The following is a 20,593-nucleotide window of genomic DNA, read 5'->3' on the forward strand; positions in this document are numbered from 1 at the left end:
ATTCTTCAATTAGATTCACAATCTATTAAGAGCATTCTTCCTGTCTGCTGACAAGTCTTAAAAATAGATAGTACACAAAATGAGAAAGATGCATGCTGATTTTTTTGTAACCATCCATTTAAAGTCCTCGGATGGAGTGTTATCACTATGTATAGTGTTTTTCCCATGAGCGAAATTAATTATTCTTTGAAAGAAATTTAAGCTGTTTTCTTCCTTTGATGATAAATGTAAAAGTTTAGTACATAAATGTTACTTTAACTTAAAAAGAAGGTACATAAAATAAAAAACAGATCTGATTTAAAACACTATACATGAGCTCTGGCCAGGGAGCTCAGGTGGTTGGAGCATTGTCCGGATATGCCAGGGTTTCGGGTTCAATCCCCAATCAGGACACATACAAGAGTCAACCAATGATGCATAAATAAGTGGAGCTGCAAATCTCTCCCCCCCCCACCAAATCAATTAAAAAATATATTATACACAATCTCAGTACTCTTATGATGGAAACTGAATTGGGTGGATGTTTATTTATAGAATGTATATATGAATAATTAACAAATAAGGGCACCCAAGCAAGAACTACGATTTTATAGGAATTGGATATTCCACATGTGCAGTGCAGAGCGACGCAAGGCAGTCCTACTATATTTACACTAGAAAATAGCCACTAAGAGTTAGTTTTAATTTCTAATTCAGTAAATATCAATAGACATAAATCACATAAGCAGAAGATCTTCAGGTTCCTTAATACCTTTAAGACCAAAAAATTGAGACTCTCTGGTTTTATTGCAGGTGGGGCAAGATGATAGATATGGTAGAAAGTGTGAGTTGATAGACATACTTGATGACAAGGTTTATGATCTTTTTCCTGTATGAAAGGGAATCATTGTAATAGCCCTTTGCTAATACCAGAAAACACTTCAAATACAAATGAAAAACAAAGATACACACATACTTCTTTGGTGTGTTAATATTTTTACATTTATCTCTATTATTGAAAGTATTACAGATGTCCCCCTTTTCCCCCTCCATTGGCCCCCTCCATTCTGCTCCCTCCCCCTCCCCAGGCCTTCACCACACTATTATGCATATATGCATATAAATTTTTTGGTTAATCTCTTCTCTCCCCCCATTGCCCCCACCCCTTCCCTCTTAAATATGTCAGTCTGCTGCATGCTTCAATGTCTCTGGGTCTATTTTGTTTGTCAGGGTTTTTTCGTTAGTTTCAGTAATTTTTTGCAAATGATTTTATGGAAGTATAATTTACATACCATAAAATTCACTCATTTTAGGACTCAATGATTTTTTTAAAGCAAATCTAGGGAGCATTGCAACCATCACCACAGTGCAGTTTTGGAACATTTCTATCACCCCAAAGAGATCCCTTACCCATTTCCAATTAATCCCTGTTTCCATCCTAGGCCCCAGGCAACCACTACCTAGTTTCTATCTCTACAGATTTGCCTTTTCTGGGCATTTTATATAAATGGATCATATAATAAATGCTATTTGTCTGTCTTCTTTCACTTAGCATAATGTTTTTCAAGTTTGTGTATGTTGCCGCATGTATCAGTGGTGTGTTCTTTTTATTGTTGGGTAGCATTCCATTGTGCATATGTGCAATGTTTTGTTTATACTTTCATCGGTTGATTGGTTTTGTGTAGTGTTCACATTTTGGCTCTTATGAATATTAGCATACAAATTTTTGTGTGGAAATGTTTTTATTTCTCTTGTGTAGATTCTTAAAAGTTGAATTGCTAAGTAGTGTAATACTGGTGTACATTGTTTTTCATCTTTGCTGTCTCTTTAAGCAGTCCAGTGTGCCACAAAATTATTTTAAGGTATTTCCTATAAGAATTGTTTTAAAAGTGTTCTTGTTATAAGAGTAGTTGTAGATATACTGCAAATATAACTGGTGAATTTTAAAAGCCCAAGTACTGACCTAAGTAGCAATTTTATGGATTCTACTTTGGAGAGAAGGGACAAGAATTACATTTGACTTTTCTTCAGAAACCATGCAATTAAGAAGAAAGTGGAGTGAAATATTTGAAGTGTTGAAAGAACCCCACTAACGCAGAATTCTACATCCAGTGGAATGATCCTTCAAAGTGAAGAAAAACTACAGACTTTCGAAGGCAAAGAAATGCTGAGAGAATGTGTCACGCTTATCACCTTGGCTCAGAGCCCTAATTAGACATGCCTTGCAGGAAATGTTGAAAGAAGTTCTTTAGAGAGAAGGGAAATGATACAGGTAAAAAACTCATCTATATAAAGAAGGAAAGAGCATTAAAAAAGGAATAAATCATGGTAAAATGTTTTTTCTTCTTAATTGACCTAACAGAAAATGGTTTGTTTAAAATCATAATAGCAACAATGCACTCAGTGATTGTAGCTTATTAGTAAGTAAAATGAATTGGCAGCGTGTGATAAGGGACAGGAGGGAGGCCTTAGATATATTCTGCTATAAGGTACTCACACGACCCATGAAGCAGTAGAGTTTATTTGAAAGTAGACTTTTATTAGCTGTAAATGTATATTGCAAACTCTAGGGAAACCAGTAAGAATATTTAAAAAGTAAGTATAATTGATATGCTGAGGAGAGCAAATGGAATCACATAAAATACTCAATTAAACAAAACAAAGCAAAAGGCAGAAAAAGAGTGGAATACAAAAAAAAAGAAACAAGGGCAACAAATGGAAAACAGAAACTTCACGGCCACTACGAGTTGTGGGGCAGGGTGGGGGCAGAGGAAACTACAGAGTTCCAGTGCTTTTTAGAGCCACTGCTTTACAAAAGATCATCTCTGAAGTGTGCCTACTGATGCTTTCCCTCTTTAAAATGCCTAACTCTTTAGAGAATTAGAAATGGCAGTTCTGACTTCGAAAAAACTTTCTGAGACTGTATTCAAGTGGAAGTGTACATCGCAATCCTGTAACCCAGGCCATAGGCCTTGGGCCTTCCGAGTCCTGGAGCCTATGAACGGAGCGGGTTCATCCACCAGGTCATTTCTTACATTCCCCTTTCCCTCCAGGGAAGATAAGCATGTATGACCGGTTCTCTCTGCTACAGGTGGAACTCCAGTTAATAAAAAGGGCTTTTACCTTTTAAGACTCTTCTCTCGCTACAGTTTATCACAAAGAGTGGCCTGTGGAACACCTGAATCAGAATCACCTAGGATGTCTGTTAAAGAGGGAAATTCCTGGGTCCTGCCAAAAAACTACTGAGTCAGACATTCAGAGAGTGCATTGCTAGCAAATGTCACAAATGAGTCTTACGTACACTAAAGTTTGAGAACCACTGTTTTAATACATGGTTCCTTTAGAGTTGGAGATAGGGATGGGGTGGGGAAGGCTCTTCCCTTTATGTTTTGGGCCAATTTTATTGCTAGGAATATCTGTTCCCTAACCACCTGTTAAATATATCTGCTAACCAACTATAGTAATGCTCATGGAATATTTGTTGAAAAATTACTTGAGGAGCATGATACTTCCTTAAGCTCCATAATAAACAAAACATTTTTAACTTTCTAACCTAGCTAGAAGTAGTTTTATCCTAAATAAGTTTTCAAATTTTTTATAGGCTGTATGTCATGTGTGCAGAATAGCTATAATTTTTAAATGGTGGGAGTAAAACAAGCCAAACTTTATTTAGGTGGACGGCTTGCTCTAATGAAAACCATCAAAGAATCACTTGAGCTTCCATGTCAGTTTAAATTTGGTTTAAAGAATTTCCTGCAAAAGAAAAATAAATGGTTGAAAACATAAGTAGCTATAGAAATATAAATCCAAAACAAACCAAGAAACCTAACATAGCGTTGTAATAAGGGTAAAAAAATTAACAGATGTGTCAGTACATTCTACACGGGAGGTTGGCCTAAGGGGTAGGGAACTGAGCGAATGGTGCAGTGGCTCCGATAAACCAGAAGAGAAAAAGATGAGCAGCCTCAGAGCATCAAGATCTGCTCATCAAACCCTCCCAAGAATCAGGAAACTAAGGACTTTGAGATATAAAAACGTAAGCTACAAGACAGAAAACAGAAGGGGACTTTTACTGGTTCTTCAAGTACTGGGTCAATGGGTGACACGTGAGCTACGTCACTGTAGCGACCACTTTATAGGGACATTGCTCACTCGAGCATAATCTCCGATCACAGTCCTTTTCCGACTGTACCTTCCAGAAGGGAGGCGAAGTGCTCCAACTCACAGATTTGTTAGCAGGGTGTGTGTGTGCGTTTGGCATGTGTGAGTTTATTTGGTGTGTGTGCGTGTTTGATGTGCGTGGTTGTGCATGTATTTTTGTGTGTACGTGCGTACCTGTGAAAGGGCACGAGCATGTGTTAGAGGGGCCTGGGTGAGGCTGACCGGCTTTCAGTCCCACTCACCTTGCATCTCTCACATCAGGTCTGCACCCACGTGATGCTGTCACTCTGGAAATGGGACGGAGTGTTAGGTGTATGTCTTTTCTCCTCAGCAGAGAGAGAACGCACGCGCGCGCGCACACACACACACACACGCGTGCGCGCGAGCGTGCATAGCAATTCTCTGAACTCTCGGGTCAGATCAGGGGTGCAGGACTCAGTCCCCACCCATCCCGCCCCCTGTTCTCCCGACGGCCAGGACAAGGCGACACAAACGAGAAGGAAGAGCTGAAGACAGACTGACAGAGCACCCTGGAAACTCACTCTGGATGTTGTGGGAAGATGAGGTCTTCTTCAAAGACCCACCTGAAGAAGTAGGCTTAACATTTGTTAAAGATGGTGCCCCTGCGCAGAAATAAGAGAAATGGGGACAGTCACACTCGTCAGCAAAGTCCTCTAAAACCAACCCGGGGTGGGAGATAACGAACAGCCTGTCAGCAGAAGCAGAAAGTACCTGAAAACAACTTCTTTTCCAGTTCTTCTTGAACCTTAATGAGAATCCTTTCCTGTTCTAAGGCTTCTATGTACTTTGAGTAGCACCAGGTTGGCTAGAAAAACGATTTTCAAAGTGAATTTTAGAAATAGTTGCCCCAGAAAATAAACTGAAGGTAAGATGATAACTTATATCAGCCCCTTCATTTGAACACCTTATTGCCATATAACATGTGATAAAACATGCGCATATCATAAATTTATAATTATATAAAATTTCCCAAGTGGAGCTTAACCATTTAACCTTTTAACTGGTCACCACAAGTTAACAATCTGCCTTAAACCATTTAATAAGAATGTGTGCGATAAACTAAAGGTACTTTTCTCTACAGCCTTGACTTAAAATTTTAAATTCCCTGGCCCAGGCTGGGAGGGGCTGGGAGTGAGGAGGAGGGTTCGCAGCTTCTCAGTGAGGCGGTGCCTCAGAAGCTTCCCGAATTTCCTGCCAGCTACTCAGTCACCGTTATAGGCTGGATGTGATTATGAATTCAGGTGCTTAGGAAAGATCCACATTTTTCGGGGGGGCTAGTTTTGCCTTTGGGTTGATTACAATCCTTCAATTTGTAAAATCTATCTGAAACAAATGCTTGTACAGAGCATTCCACACTTACTAAATGCAGTGGATTATTTTGACAATTCCTGGAGTAATTCAACAAGTATACATTAAAGAGCAATAATGAAAACAACAACAATAATAATTTATATTTATAAAAATGCCTTTGGTCTCCAAAAGTGTTTAGTTTCTTAATCTTGAGATATATGACAATACCATCATCATCATCACCCCTTTCTCTTTTTAACAGCTAGGGACAAGGCCTCACAGGAATTAAGTCATTTCCCTCAGGCTTCCAGTAATACTGACTTGCAAGTATCAAAGTAAAAATTAGAAGCCTAGTATTTCTAATTCCACATTTCTCCCTTTTACACTGTTTCTGAAATTTAATGCTAGGCATTGGCTAATAAATGTACTTCCAAATGTCATTATTAGGTATCATGCACTTTTAGATACTGCTTTTTTCAATGTATGGTTCTAAAAAATTGGACGTTTCTCTTCTCTCAATAAAAGCTTCATAGCCTATCAGTAGTCTTAGCTGGGTAGCTGAACTTCCTTGACATTCCTGAATATAAAAAAGATTGATATTCAGGATATCAATCTTTTTTTATTTAAGATGCAACCACTTTCAAGAGAAGTCATTAGAAATGGACATAAATTAAACTTATGAAATTTCACGGAAGTGATGTTAATGTACAAGTTATAAATGTAAATACATATTAGTTGATGGTCATGTACTGGCCAATTTTATGACCACTTCAAAGGATTTAAAAATTGAAACAAAGCATTTGCCACTCTCCTCTCTTAACCCAAGAATATATCAGCCTATATACATATAGATTCTATTTTGTTCTATATCTTTCTTATTCTATTTTCCAATAAAACAGTCACTTCAACTTCTGCCTCTTAAATCTTCATATGTACCAAAAAATTATTTTCCTTGATTATATTGTACAGGTTCAGCTGAAATTTTAATGTTCTCTGGAATCTCAAGGAAATCCCTTCCCATCTCTTCTAGTATTACAATTTTAGCCTCATTTTTAAAAAAACACACCTCTACTACTGTAAAATGACTGAGCTACTGCATTCCCCCATCCAGTGCTCTGTAGACATCATCTTCTGTGCTTACCTGTCGGCCGTATGCTAAAGACAGGTCACTGGTCAAAGCAGCTGATTTGGTAGCAGTTCCTGAAATACCTGTACCATATTTGATTCCATCCTGTAATTACATTAAATTATTCTAAAAAGGGGGCTATATTAATATAAACTTACAGTTAAAGGAGTCATAATAGCATATGAAAAAATATTTTGTGGTGAGCACCACACCTGATGTTTCATTAAGTTGATATCACTAATGTGACATAATCTGCTGTTTTGATGGATCTCTCTCACATCGATGTTTCTGTCTCCTCCCTCCCTTCCTCCCTTCCTCTGTCCCTTCCTTTCACTCTCTCTAAAAAAAAGCAATGGAAAAAATATCCTTGGGGGAGGATTAACAAAAAATCGAGTCAGCTGGCATCTTGATCTGGGACTTCCAGCCTAAGAACCATGAGAAAATGAATTTCTGATGTTTAAGCCACCCGGTCTGTGGTATTTTCTTATGGGAGTCTTAGCAGACCAACACAGTATGGTACCATTTACGTAAGTTAAAATATGTACAAAATAGTCCTCTGTGTTGTTTATAAACTCATATACGTGTGTAAAACACTATCTTTAAAAAGAGATAGAATATATTCCAAAATTAATGGTTACTGTTGGGGATGGGGGGTTCATAGAACTCAGGGCTGGGATAAGAGAATCTACTCTTTCTGCAAAATAGTATTTCTTAAGAGAGAAAAAGCAAATGAAGTAGAATGTTAGTGTTTATTTTGACCTGTGTAGATATGAGTGTTCAATACATAACTTTTGTATCTTTTCATAGTCTTTGTGGATGAAAAAGGGGCATTGGAATAATTCTAACTTGAAAAAAGTAGCCTCACAGGGTGATCTCATCATAAATTCCTAACTGGGCAGGTCATGGTGGGTAGTCAGGCCCCAGCCATATAACTTCTTTAGTAAAAGGTTTATCTTTGCCTTAAACAAGCTCTGTCCATTGTTTTTGTGCACGTAGGTTAACACACCTTTGAAAAGCCTTTTTCTCAGACTCCTCAGAAGTGTAATCACCCTCAAAAGAGCAAATAATCTTAACTATCCTGTAGTCCAATCCCTGCCTTGCTTTCTCCCACCTTCGTGTAATCTTTCTTAGTTCCTTACACTCCTTCCTTAATTCCAAATACATAAAAGAAACTGCAAACTGTCATACTCTGAAGCATTTTTCTCAGTCTGTTGAGATCTTACTTCCAGAAGTATCTTAATTTGGCTCAAATAAACTCTAATTAACTCTTATAAAATTTTTCTATAAGTTTGGACAACCTTATGTCAACATCTTTACATTTATTTTTTAAAGTAGAATAGGCATAGAATAGGCATAAGCTTATAAATAAGATAAAATGCATTATTTGGGAACTATTACCCCTCTTCAATTAAAATAGAGAATTATAAAGAAAGATGGGTAGATGAATGGTTGAATGAGTGGACAGACTAGCAGACACACAGGCAGGCTGAACAATTTATGATTCATGTGTACAAATTTCAGTCAATGATGTATCAGTCTGCAATCGTAATACTGAAAGTGCTGCCCTCAGTACATAATATTTGTTCACTCACTCACTCATTCATTCATTTAGTATACAATTAGTAATTATCGAGCATGTGCTAGACACTGGTGTAAGTGCTTATGAGACACAGAGGAAAAAGCCAGACACTGTCCTGGAGGATCTCGGTCCAGTGAGGACAGCAAGCACAAACACATATTCCTAAGACAATATAAAGTGTTCTCCAAGAGAGGGTCCTACATGTGACTACAGTGGGTGTGAGTTCTTGAGTTGCCTAGGAGAGTGTCAAGGAAGCCTTCACACAGAAGAGATGATATTTGAGATAAATTTTAAGGAATTAAAACCAAGTCTGAAACCTCCAACTGAAGGCTTAAAAGCCTCTAAAGTTTGTATTCTGTAACTTTGCTGTATTTTTCTCTGGCTCAAATTTCTCTATAAATTCACACAAATCACGTACCTTTTATAAGTCTGATTAAACCCCAAATGAGTCTAGTCTCACCTTTGAAAATTTCTCATCTTCTGTGGCTGCCAGTTTCTTTTTCTGCTTAATATATTCTCTCCTTCTCTCTAAAGCACTCATAATATTTTCGTCAGTTAAGTTCTTCCTAAACTCACAAAACTGAGGCCAAAATTTAAACAGAACTCCAAAAATTGTCATCTGTATAAAAAACAAGGTATGTCTCAGATTACAATTTTATACAAATGTACCATTTTAAATGCTAATTCACAATAATGGATTAACTATTGTATCTTTAATATACAGCACGTTTCCTCCAACTTATTGTCTCCAGACATCTTGGTATAGTTTTAGCTCAGCACATGCTTATCATCAATGTTTTTTACTGCCAATGAGAAGCCTTTCTTTAAAAAAAAATCTTAAATACACTTAAAAGTTACTTTATTCTTTATGTTTCCCTAACCAATTGATTGTATTAATAAAGAATCCATTAGGTCTTTTTAAATAAGAAATTTATGTTTTCTTTTAAAACATATACTAGCGGATCTGCCACACACTCTGCTGCTTTATGCAAGTATCCCAAATATTCGGTCCATCAAGGGGAAACTCCTCTCCCCCTCCCCTTTCCTTCTTTCAGAGAAAGGAAATACCATTTACCTCTGGAAAAGCTCTTAAACAAAGCTGCAGATCTAAGAATAAATCTTGAGTAACTTTTAAATGATACAATCTCTCTTTTATGTGAGAGCAAGAAAAGTAACATTTAAAAAGCAGAGTGGTATCCTGGACAAATGCTTTCTATGAGGACACTGTACAGTAAGTGATTAATTGTGATATTTATGGAGATAAGAATTGTTGCTCAAAGTCCCATGCCAAGTTTTTCCATTAGTTCCAGAGGCATACATTACTTCCAAGAAGGTAGGACTTGCCACATCAGATCAAGTCCAACATTTTGTTGCTAGGAATGGCCTTTCTCTAATGCCCTGGAGGAAAATGAACCATCCCATTAGGCTCCAAGCCAACTCTTCCGAAGGAAAGAGGAGTTTTTAAAAAGCAAATGCTGCAGTGATCAGTAGAGTGCTGAATTAGTTACGTTTCATGACTCCTCTTTTCTGTACATGGATATTATTAGTAATTCTAAAATTATTTACTCCTTTTAAAATACTACTTTGTCACTGGATTCTGTAGCCTCTTGGGATTATGAACACAAAAGCGGGAGATACTTTATTTGATAAAATGCAGGCCTTTAAATTGTTTTCATTTACCTGCCATGCTTTAATTCAGTAAGCCCCTGCTCCACTGTTCAGGGATCTTGATAGTTTTTATGTGAACTTCTTAAACTTAAATACCCCTCCTTCTCTATTTACCAACTATTGACCCCACTTTTCAGTTGTCTAAAATCTGAGTCATTCCCAACTCTCAGATATATTTGTTTCCATTTAGAAGGCCTTCCAGTAAAAGTCAGCTAATTAACACAGAATTTTTCAAAGGCAGACATAAAATTGCTCTATTTCTAAAAGATGCAATTAAGATTTTAGGTTAGTAACTTATGTGTTATTCATGAAAATGACCTGGTACCTCCAGAGCCTTAAAAGATAGCCAAACTATGGCTAAGAAAATGTTTTAATAAATATAGAGCCATTTTGCTCGCTGCCAGCAGATTGACAATGGCTTTAGTATGAGTGAAAGGTCCAGTGATGAGAACTTCGGCTGAGCAATGAGGGATGCAGGTGGGTGACAGGCAGAGGCAACACTGATAACAAGGCTAAAACAGGCAACAGTTTTAAATTTACTACTCAGCCCTCCTGCTCAACTTGGCTCTCATTTCCAACTCGACCTTCCTCCTTCCTGCTGTGACAGATGTCCTCTCACATCACTCACTCACATGTTCAAAAACGTCACTCCCAGGCCAGGAATTCAGGCCGCGAAGGAAAATGAGAAACAGGCCCTGCCCTCAAAGACCTTCCAGTCTAACAGGAAAGTGAGGCACGGAAAGGTCATTTTCAATCTTGTATAATAGGTCTCTGAAAGGGACAAATCTGGGATATTGCAAAAGCACAGGAAGAGAGGAAGTTACTGCAAAAAGCTCAGGAGGGAAGAGAGTGAAGCCACTTCATGGGACCATAAATATGCCAGTGAGACTGGGAGGTACATGGTGAGAGACGTGTTAGAGGGAGGTGTCGGAAGGAGTACAATCTCCCATCTGAGGACACTGGGAGCGACTGTAACTGAAAGCAGAGAAGTGGCATGATCAGATAGGCATTTTGAAAAAGACTGCTCTGTCTCAGAAAGTTAAATGGCTTAGAGAGTGCCCAGAGGCTGGGAGGCTGGGTCATCATTGTGAGGCTCTGCAGATACCACTGAGGTAGTGGCACAAAGCTGGAGAGCAGTAGAAAGAATGACAGATAACAAGGAGACAAAGGGACACCTTTCAGGGACTGAAGATCTAAGGGTAAGGGAGTGCAGGAGAGGGAAGACCTGAAGATGGCAACCAGACCTCTGGCCTGTCATTCCCTGAGCTCCCTTAGGAAACACAGGACGAATAACAGATTTGGTGGGGTAAGGCCCCTAAATAAATATTCTCTTACTTTTCTGACGCTCCAACATCCATATTTAAGATATGGGCCTGGGGCTCCATTTTAGGACATTGGGTAGAAGGCATAAACTAGAGGAACCCAGCAAGTTCACGCCGCAGTCCCTGGACAGTGCGGCAAACCAACGGGAGTGAGCAGCTCCAGACGTTCACAGTCAGACTCAGGGCCCTTGATCTAGGTGGGCAGCCCTGGCCTGGTTATCAGCAGGCTTGGACCAGGCTGAGTGATCTCTCAGATCTTTTCATTAACAGATGCTACGACTCTGGCACCGTGTTTTCTCTATTTCTCTCTAGCACATCCTCAATCATTCCTCTATATTTTCGCCTATTTTAATGCATAATTTGGATTGCGAGCCCACTCTCAGGTCCTCAGAGGACTTAGAACACAGCTGGCTCACAAATGAATGTTACAGAGTAATGGCCTTTTTCCACGCTCAAGGGCAATCATACCCTAAATCTCTGTTTCATATCACTTAAGTCATGACATGGCCTTCCCTATTACCTCTATTATAATTTATTTTTCTTAACCATTTTTCAGGAACAACATCAGTAAAAGGCTTTTCAAAATGCAAATAAATTATGTTCACCAAATCACTGTTTTCTATTATTTATCTTAAAAAGAAGTAACGTGAGCAGGTTAACAGGCATGATTTTCCTTTCATGAGCTTGTGCACTTTATGTTGGTCGGGTACTTAAATCTCCTCTCACTTCTTTTATGAGCTATGTGAATATTCCAATCTTTAAAAATACACAAATCTTGGGACACACATATGCCACACATTTTTGTGGTAGCAGATATTTTAAGAGGAAATATGAATGGTGGGAAAGGAAGGAGCTTATTTTCTAAATTAGAAACAAAAAATGATAGTATTTAGTAATTGTATTTGTTGTATATTATCAACAACAAGATAGTGAACTACTAGTTTCTTATGTTCTGTGGCATCTGCAAAAGTTTTTTTAATTAAAGAGAATAAATCCCAGTATTAGGAGGACTGGAGCCTTGCCAAATATGAACGATGCAAAAGCTTTGAAAGAATGTCTATATTGTCAAACTGTTTAAAAATATGCGTAGCCAGGTGCCCCGATCTCTTACCTGTGCCTCTCTAAATACATATGGTCCTAACTCCTTCCTGTGTTCAATAATCTTCTGGGCTTGCTCTACCGGAATGTCAATTTGCAAAGCTGGTGGAATGATGGAATTAATAAAGCAGTTGATGATAGTCATGGTCTTCTTGTGGATGATGGATTCATCACAATGAGAATGGCACAAGTCCTGGAGAGGAGGGAAGATAGAACAATACATGACTAATGTATTACCAGAACACTTTATAGAATTCTGCCAATATGTCTTTCAGCTAATACATACTTTTTAAAAACTGAGTTTTGGAGAGGTGGGGGAGGGGAGAGACAGAGAGAGAAGCATCAATTTGCTGTTCCACTTGTTGATGCATCATCGGTCGCTTGTTGCATGCGCCCTGACTGGGGTCAAACCTGCAACCTTGGCGTATTGGGACGACGCTCTAACCAACTGAGCTACCCAGCCAGGGCCTAAGGCATACATTTTAACTTCAGGTCAAGAGGGTACTGGGACATGCCAAGGCTATCTTAAAAAAACCATACCTTTTATTTCTCTTGGGTTTGAGGCACCTACGTCTTTGATGAATATAATGTACCTTACGTAAATACAGGTTTCACTTTATCCTGATTGCTGCTTCTCCCATGCAAAGGAACAGATCTAGTGTTTACTTTGATTTATTTAACAAATTTATGTTGAGTGCCTGCTATATGCAGACACTGAGCCGAGCCCCATTTACAGTGCCTGTCCTTTAAAAGGCTCGATTTCCACCAGATGAGGAGCACAATAGCATGTTGCTACGATAAAGGTGCACGCAGCCTTCCAGGAGAGCCCCGAGAACAGGCACCTAACTCTACCTACAAGTGGCTACACCAGCTTCCTCTGCCGTAACTGCCTCCACACCGGGAGGCTTAGGCTCACAAGGGCCAGCTACGTAGGCTACAAGCTGGTGGCGACAGGGGTGTCCGCATGCATCTCTATTTTTTAATTAATCTATTACCTTCTCTTTATTGTAAAGAACTTAAAAATAGTGATCGCATGTTAAAAAGGCCCAGTTTTATGTCACAGATGTAGGGCTTTTTTTTTTCTTTTTTTTAAATAAAGAGGTAGCTTAGCTTGGATTACAGCATTTGTCTGTCACAGACATTGTTCTAGAAATCACAAGAAAGCACACATATTTGGAAGCAGTTCTAGGGCAGAAATGAGCCAACATTTATTAACTACTCACTGCACGATGGGCATTGTAATAACACGTCTTATGGATACTATTAAAGCAAAGAGAATTCTAGTGTTTGCCATATAAAACTTCACATACAGTTTGGCATAAGGTATATGTGAAAAGAGCTTGATATGTTACATGGAGACAATAGTTAGCATTTTTTACTCAATTTAGTATCCCCTCAAAAAGTGCCTATTTATACCACATGTTTGGCATGTTACCAAAATGTATTTTTTTTGCCATTACTAGTGAGATTATCATAATAATTATTCAGTGAGCCTAGTTCATAACTATGAAATGCAAGGCTTGTGAAATAAAAACAAATTTGTAAAGTTATACAGTTTAATTTTGAGAGTGAAGGGATAGACTTTAGACAATGAAAATTCATTTTTCCTAACTGTTCTGTCCTATTATACATTAGCCTCGTGAACTTTTACCTGTCATTTAAGTCTCTGTGTAAGCATGCCTTCCCTAGCAAGCTTTCCGTGACTCCCTCAGTCCAGGAGAGGTTTCTACCTTAGGTACCTGGTTGCAATCTGTGCTTCTGCAGGCACTGCACTAAACACACAGTTGTAATCACCTTGTCTGTCCCTGGTCTGTCCCTCCCATGACACTGTAAGCTTTCTGAGAGGGAGACTGTTTTGGTCACAGCTGAATCCTCAGGATTTAGCCTAGCCCTTAGTAGGTGCTCAATAAGTACTTATTGGATGAATATGTGCTTCCAGTCTTTTCTCTATGGAGAAACACACGCCATTTTATTTATTATTTATTTATTTATTTTTATTTATTTATTTGTTTATTTATTTGTTACTGTTAACCCTCACCCGAGAATATTTTCCCATTGATTTTTCAGAGTGGGAGGGAGAGAGAAACAGGGACGTGAAAGAGACACATCGATTGGTCGCCTTCCGCACGCACCCGACCAGAGTTGGGGATCGAGCCTGTTACCCAGGTACATGCCCTTGACCCAAATGGAACCTGAGACCCTTCAGTCCAGGGGCCGATGCTCTAACCACTGAGCAAAACCGCCACGGCACACACACTGCTTTAGATTAAATCATACTGTTTCCTAGTAGCTAGGTTTTAAAAAATCAATAAAGTAAGTATCTTCTCATCATTGATTATTTCCCCACAGCACAACTGTTAACAGCTGCAGAGCAGTCTACTGTACAGATGCATCATGATTCAGTACCCAGTGTCCTGTGTTGAATATCTGGGTTCTTTCCAGTTTTTCACAGCTCAGAACAATCTGATTAAGGTCACTGGAGCCACCTTTTTGCACAGTACCACAGTCATTACTGAAAGGAGCATAATTTGGTGGATAAGGGCATGCGTGTCAGCAACAGAATGCCCAGCCCTGCCACCTAATTAGCTGTATGATGCCAAGTTTCTTAATTTCTCTACGCCTTAGCTTCATCTGTAAAATGGTGAGAATAACAGCTTTGGCCTCATAGCATTCTTTTTTTTTTAATGGAGATTAGCAATATATAATTTTTTTTTAAATCCTGGCCTGGGATATGTTTATTGATTTTTAGAGAGAGAGGGAGGGAGGGAGGAAAGGAGGGCGGGAGAGAGAGAGAAACATCAATCCGTTGCCTCCCGCATTATCCTCTTAATCTCCAGTTTTATTTTTATCCCCTATTTTTATAGTGGGATAAAGTAGGCTGCTTGCAGGGAAATGAGCCTGCTACCCTGGGAGTGTTTAAGTGGAGGCTGCATGCCTACTTGTAGGTATTTCTAGAAAACATTCTTGTATTCAAGTCTAGATTGTAAAACCTAGAAAGTCCTCTCTCCCTTTTCAATGCAAAGATTCTATATGATTTCATTCAACACTTAAACCTGAAAATAAACTGCTTTTTGAACCTGAGCACTTGCTCTTTCACTTACTCATTTTGTTAAGAATTTGGCCATTCTTTCCAACAGAAAAGCTTCCCTCGTCTCTGCTGGTGTATTTATCTATAACTCACAATCCTGTATTACTGTTGCTGTAAATATGGTTGGGAATTCTGGTAAGGAAGTCTTGGTAAAATACTAAATATGGATACCTCGGGGAAAATTACAGTGTATAGTACATTTATAAATAGGTGATATGCAAAAATGCAGTTCAAACTTTTCAAGAAGTTTCTCATTAGATCCTACAATATGGGACTACCCCTAAAAACCTACACAACCATTTAGGGCTCACGCTCACTCTTCATGGCACGATGATAGCGTATCTCAAATAGAGACGTAAACACCTCAATATTCTCATGTTGGTATGAAAGCGGCAAAACTGGGATACCTTCTACATAAAGTTACAGTTAAGAATCTGCTATGTGAATGCATCTCCTCCCCCAAAAGAGGTGGTTTTCTCCCATCCCCAATAAAATACCTTATATTTTTGTACTTCTTGCCAAAAGAGCACCCCATTTTCCAATAAGTCTCCTTTTAGAGCCACGAACCGCTGAAATTGTCTCGAGGTAACTGGATTCAGTAATGCCTTACGAAAAGCAATGATTTCACAAGACGAAGAGATCCATTTACTCTCCACCGGCTGTCCAAAACAGAGGCCCGAAGATTAGCTGTGTTTTCAAAGTAACCAAAGTCATTCAGTAGACTAAAAATCACCAAATTCTATCTCCTTTACTTTTGGCTGTTGAAATTTATGGCCTGGATACAACAGAATTCGGGAACTTTCCCACCCTGTTCCTCTCCCCTTTATCTCCTTTACATGTTTATGGCATCATTTTGTTAAGAGGTAGAGAGAAAAAGAAATGATTGAATGATTTAGAACATGTGACTATGTTGTTTAAGAATGTTAACAATTGTTACAGTTTGAGACTATGGTGGAAAACTACATTTTAGTGCATAGGATGAGTTCTGTGCTTAAACAGAACAAAGTAATCATAATGTTATGATTATATATTGTTATATCATTATTTACTTTATGGTTTCTTACATTGTTATAAATTGATATGTAATTCTCTTACATTTCAAAAAGCAAAAACAGTTGAACATTTAAAATATTTTTTTCAAATTTTTAGAAAAAAAATCAATTAATTCTATTCATTTAAATAGGAATCTAGCCCAGCCAGCATGGATCAATGGTTGAGCACTGACCTATGAACCAGGAGATCATGGTTCAATTCCAGGTCAAGGCACATGCCTGGGTTTCGGGCTCGATCCCCAGCCGGGGGGCATGCAGGAGGCAGCTGACCAGTGACTTTCCCTCATTATTGATGTTTCTATTTCTCTCTCCCTCTCCCTTCCTCTCTCTAAAATCGATAATAAAAAATAAAAATTAAAAAAAATATATAAATAGGAAATTTACCATTGGCCTTCACTATAATTCTATCCTGGAAAGATTATGTTTTTTAGTGAATTATCTTTATATTATTTTAATAACAAATTGTTATTAAGAATTAATATGAAATAATTATTAATACATTATTTTTAATAACAAACTTCCTTTGACTGAGGTTTCACTTTACACAACAAAAAAGACTGAAGGAGCCATGGTGTTTGGTAATACTTAAAGGTATTACTAATTTTATATCTTTACAATTTTAAGATGTCTACTTCTTTTACTTTGACCATTTAGATCACATATTCATTCCCCTTTAGCCTCTCAGATGACAAAACAGATTTTATTGAATTTACTGAACAGATTTGTTTTTTACTGGATACACTTTATTGAAGTTCCCCAAATCTGAGTTTAGCCTACAACCATGCATCATTCCAAAGGCAATGTTTTAAGTGAACCTAGGAATTATAGTAACAATCAAACAAAACACATGATAAATATTCATTACGATAATGCATAAAATAAGTTTCTTGAAACAAATCTTATGTGACCATCAAAATGAGAGATTAAGAGGGTTATGTAAAAAGTGCCAAGGGAACACAAAGGAAGGGGTAACTAATTCTGCCTGGAGAAACAAAAGCTTTATATAGAAGAACCTTCAGGACGACACACATCTGAGTTGGAAACTGAAGACTGAAGGCAACCCCAGGCAGTCTAGATAGATGGCGGTGCCTTTAACCCAGATAAAGCAACTAGATGTCTATCGCTGTGTTAGTGAGGCACTGGTCGCATTCTCTGCACTAGAAGTTAAGACCCTCACCATATGGTCCATATTAAAATTACGGCCCTATAAATACGAACAGCTATGTATTAGGCTGGGATGTTTGCTTAAAACCCACTCAGCAAATAATGTTTTAAGACCTGCTTCTTAAGATACTAAACCTTAGTAATTTAACTAAAACCTGTAATTTTACTAAACGAAAAATAACATACTATATAACGCACAATAATATGAAATATAAACCCATCGTATTTAGTATTTCAGTAAAAATATAGCAAAAGACAAACATAACAATAGGGTTTTTTTCCCTTTCAGGAGGAAGATTCAGAAAAAGAGGGCCCTAACAGATACACACACACACATATATACACACACTCCTTTAACAGTTGAATAAAATTTTGTCTTTGTTAGTTTGCAGTGGGTCACCTGGGTCTAGTTTAACATTTTATCAAGACCTGTGGAAGAATGAAGGCCATAAATCTGTAGGCTGGAAAAGAAGACTGTGTTTATCACACTTGTTAAGAAGCAAAATAGGCAATTTCTAGTAAAGGTGTCATATTATAGTGGTTTAAATAATCACCAAGATGATAGGTATCTTAGTTCTTTTAAAGCTAAACGTAATTCTAAATAAAGGGGGTAATGTAGGATAATTTAACCCGCTGATTCTGCTGCTGTCTTCTCATTCCTTTTGTTTTACCCACTCTCAGTAATAAATATACTACCACATGCTGGAATGAACACATTGTCTCCATAAACCCATCACAAGCAAAATAAATAAAAATACATATTGAAAGTCCAATCGGACACTGCTGGGGTTGAGCAGGTGAAGGACTCTTTAAGAAGCCTCTGATAGAATCACACTTTCCACTGGATTCCATCAGCCAATTAAGAGCAGTGTTGCTGGTCAGCTGGTGGCTTAGGAATCAGGGTCTGCGATAAGGGTTTATGAACAAGAGACAGGAGAAAAGTACTTTGGCAGAGTAGACGTTAGAGGAGAAGGAATGTAACAAATATTACTTGCCTTCCAGATCCCAATTTTCCTTTCATGTTTCTGCAGTAAGAGCTCCTCAGCTACATCTATCAGCTGTACCTAAAAGCAAAACCAATCATCTTATGCCAATTATTCAGAGGGTCTAAAGTTCTGAAATCATTTACTATTTTAGTAGCTTTAAAAAATGAGATGGATGGATGGATGGACGGTCGGAGGTAGAAACAGAAATAGACAGATATATAGATGTAAGTATATAGAATGGGGTTGTCTTCTATACATTGTTCTGCACCCTACTTTTTTCACTCAACAAAATCTTTCATATCAGTACCTGTGGAAATCTCAACTTACATTTTAATCTCATTTTATATGGAAGTCTGCATAGTTTCCATAGTATGAAATTACCATAATCCATTTAAGTATTCCCCCTTGTATATCCTTGCCCATTTATGAAAGGACTTAATAATATAAAAAACAACTATATTAATAGATAATATTTGGGTGTTTGCTGTGGGCCAGGCACCATGCTAAGAAACTAAACATATACTGTTCATCTCATCTTCACAACAATCTTATGAAGCAATTACTCTTATTAACCCCACCTTATTAAATGAGAAAACTAAGGTTATATGACTTAAAGCTGTATAATTAATATATGGCAGTGCTGAGATTAAAGCTTGGAAGTCTGATTCCACGCTCTTAACCAAGATACCATAGAAGGACAATGGCTGGGTGAACAGGTACTGCCAATCACTATCCGAAGATTATAGTACTAACTTATATACCTTTATCCTTTGACGTGCTGCAAACTGTTCACTTGCAAGAAACAAAGGCAACCACACATTTTCTAGCCTATTTAGGACATGCTTCTGAATTTCGATGAGAACAGGTGCATCAAGTTGCTCATGGAGAATCTTCCCCCAGCCACCACTTAAACCCATTATCTAAGAAAACAAAATGAAACAGAAACTACAAACTTCTGTTTGGGTAAAGAAACACTAATAGTCGTTAATTTATTCATTCACCCCAAACCATTTGCTGAGCACCTGATAGGTGCCACAATTTTAATTTTCTGTAAAATATCTCCTGGCTCTTTTGTGTATATTAAAGACAGACAACTCCGCTAACATCAAGCAGAGAATTGTGGTTTATGTGATGGTTGCTTTAGAAGTATGATTTTGCTTATGGTATATTTCAAAGAACACAGGAATGGGATTTTTATCCTGTATGAGCACAAGCAATGGCACTTTTTTCCTCCACGGCCCCCTTTCTTCAGCTGTAAAATGAGGGCATTAGTGCATCAGTTTCCTAAGATCTCTTCTAGGTCTAATATTCTATGAATCTGTGATTCTCGTCAGATGGACATGTTTGAGAAATCGTTTTCTTTTGTGTATGAGGAAACTGAGGCTTAGTAAAGAGACGGCCTTAACTCACATATTATAAATATGTATAATACCAAAAATATTGGGTTGGAGATGGTGGGATGCTAGTGTGGTAGCAATGTAGGGCTGTCCCAACAACGTCCAAGCAGCACACAGAGGCAGCCGGGCGTAGAGAGGCCAGGCCCCACAGACAGTAGTCTCTAACTCGCACGGGCGCTGCTTTTGTTCCGTAATCCTCACCAGAGGACACTTTTTTCATTGCGTTTCAGAGAGAGTGGAAGGGAGGGGGAGAGAGAGAAACATCGATGTGAGAGAGACACATGGACTGGCTGCCTCCCACACGCACACTGACCCAGGCCAGGGACGAGTCTGCAACCAAGGTATGTGCTTGGCAGGAAGCAAACCCAGGACCCTGCATTCTGCGGGCCGACACTCTAACCACTGAGCCAAACTGGCTAAGGCTCAGGCAGCATCTTTTATAAAACACAATTTCTTTGTGGCCCAAATCTTCCTTCTGCATATTTACTGACTTCAACAAGTTATACTAATGGCTATTTCCTGCTATAAATTATTCTGTTTCCTACCTGTTCTGTGTATAAACCAGTCAAAAATTTTGGACTGCTCATTGGAAAAATTACCTTCTTCTTAGCTTTCCATTGATTAATAAGATTAATTAAACCTTACTAATAAATTGTTTTCCA

At 38.2% G+C, this 20,593-nt stretch overlaps 1 protein-coding gene across 1 annotated transcript in view; it reads right to left on the bottom strand.

Moving 5' to 3' along the window:
- Positions 1–2,600: 2,600 nt before the first annotated feature.
- The window catches only part of RGS22 (regulator of G protein signaling 22), an 80,742-nt gene continuing 62,749 nt past the window's right edge, over positions 2,601–20,593 (bottom strand). The window contains exons 19-28 of the mRNA XM_087825306.1: positions 19,296–19,454; positions 18,544–18,612; positions 15,830–15,991; positions 12,258–12,437; positions 8,617–8,775; positions 6,593–6,682; positions 4,873–4,966; positions 4,683–4,763; positions 4,383–4,427; positions 2,601–3,732 (exon numbers count right to left, since the gene is read on the bottom strand). Of these exons, the coding sequence (XP_087681432.1) occupies positions 4,423–4,427; positions 4,683–4,763; positions 4,873–4,966; positions 6,593–6,682; positions 8,617–8,775; positions 12,258–12,437; positions 15,830–15,991; positions 18,544–18,612; positions 19,296–19,454 (999 nt within the window). The 3' untranslated portion in view covers positions 2,601–3,732; positions 4,383–4,422. The remainder of the gene's footprint in view (positions 3,733–4,382; positions 4,428–4,682; positions 4,764–4,872; positions 4,967–6,592; positions 6,683–8,616; positions 8,776–12,257; positions 12,438–15,829; positions 15,992–18,543; positions 18,613–19,295; positions 19,455–20,593) is intronic.

Source organism: Miniopterus natalensis, chromosome 16 (assembly GCF_054644295.1).
Source record: "Miniopterus natalensis isolate mMinNat1 chromosome 16, mMinNat1.hap1, whole genome shotgun sequence".
Taxonomy (NCBI): domain Eukaryota; kingdom Metazoa; phylum Chordata; class Mammalia; order Chiroptera; family Miniopteridae; genus Miniopterus; species Miniopterus natalensis.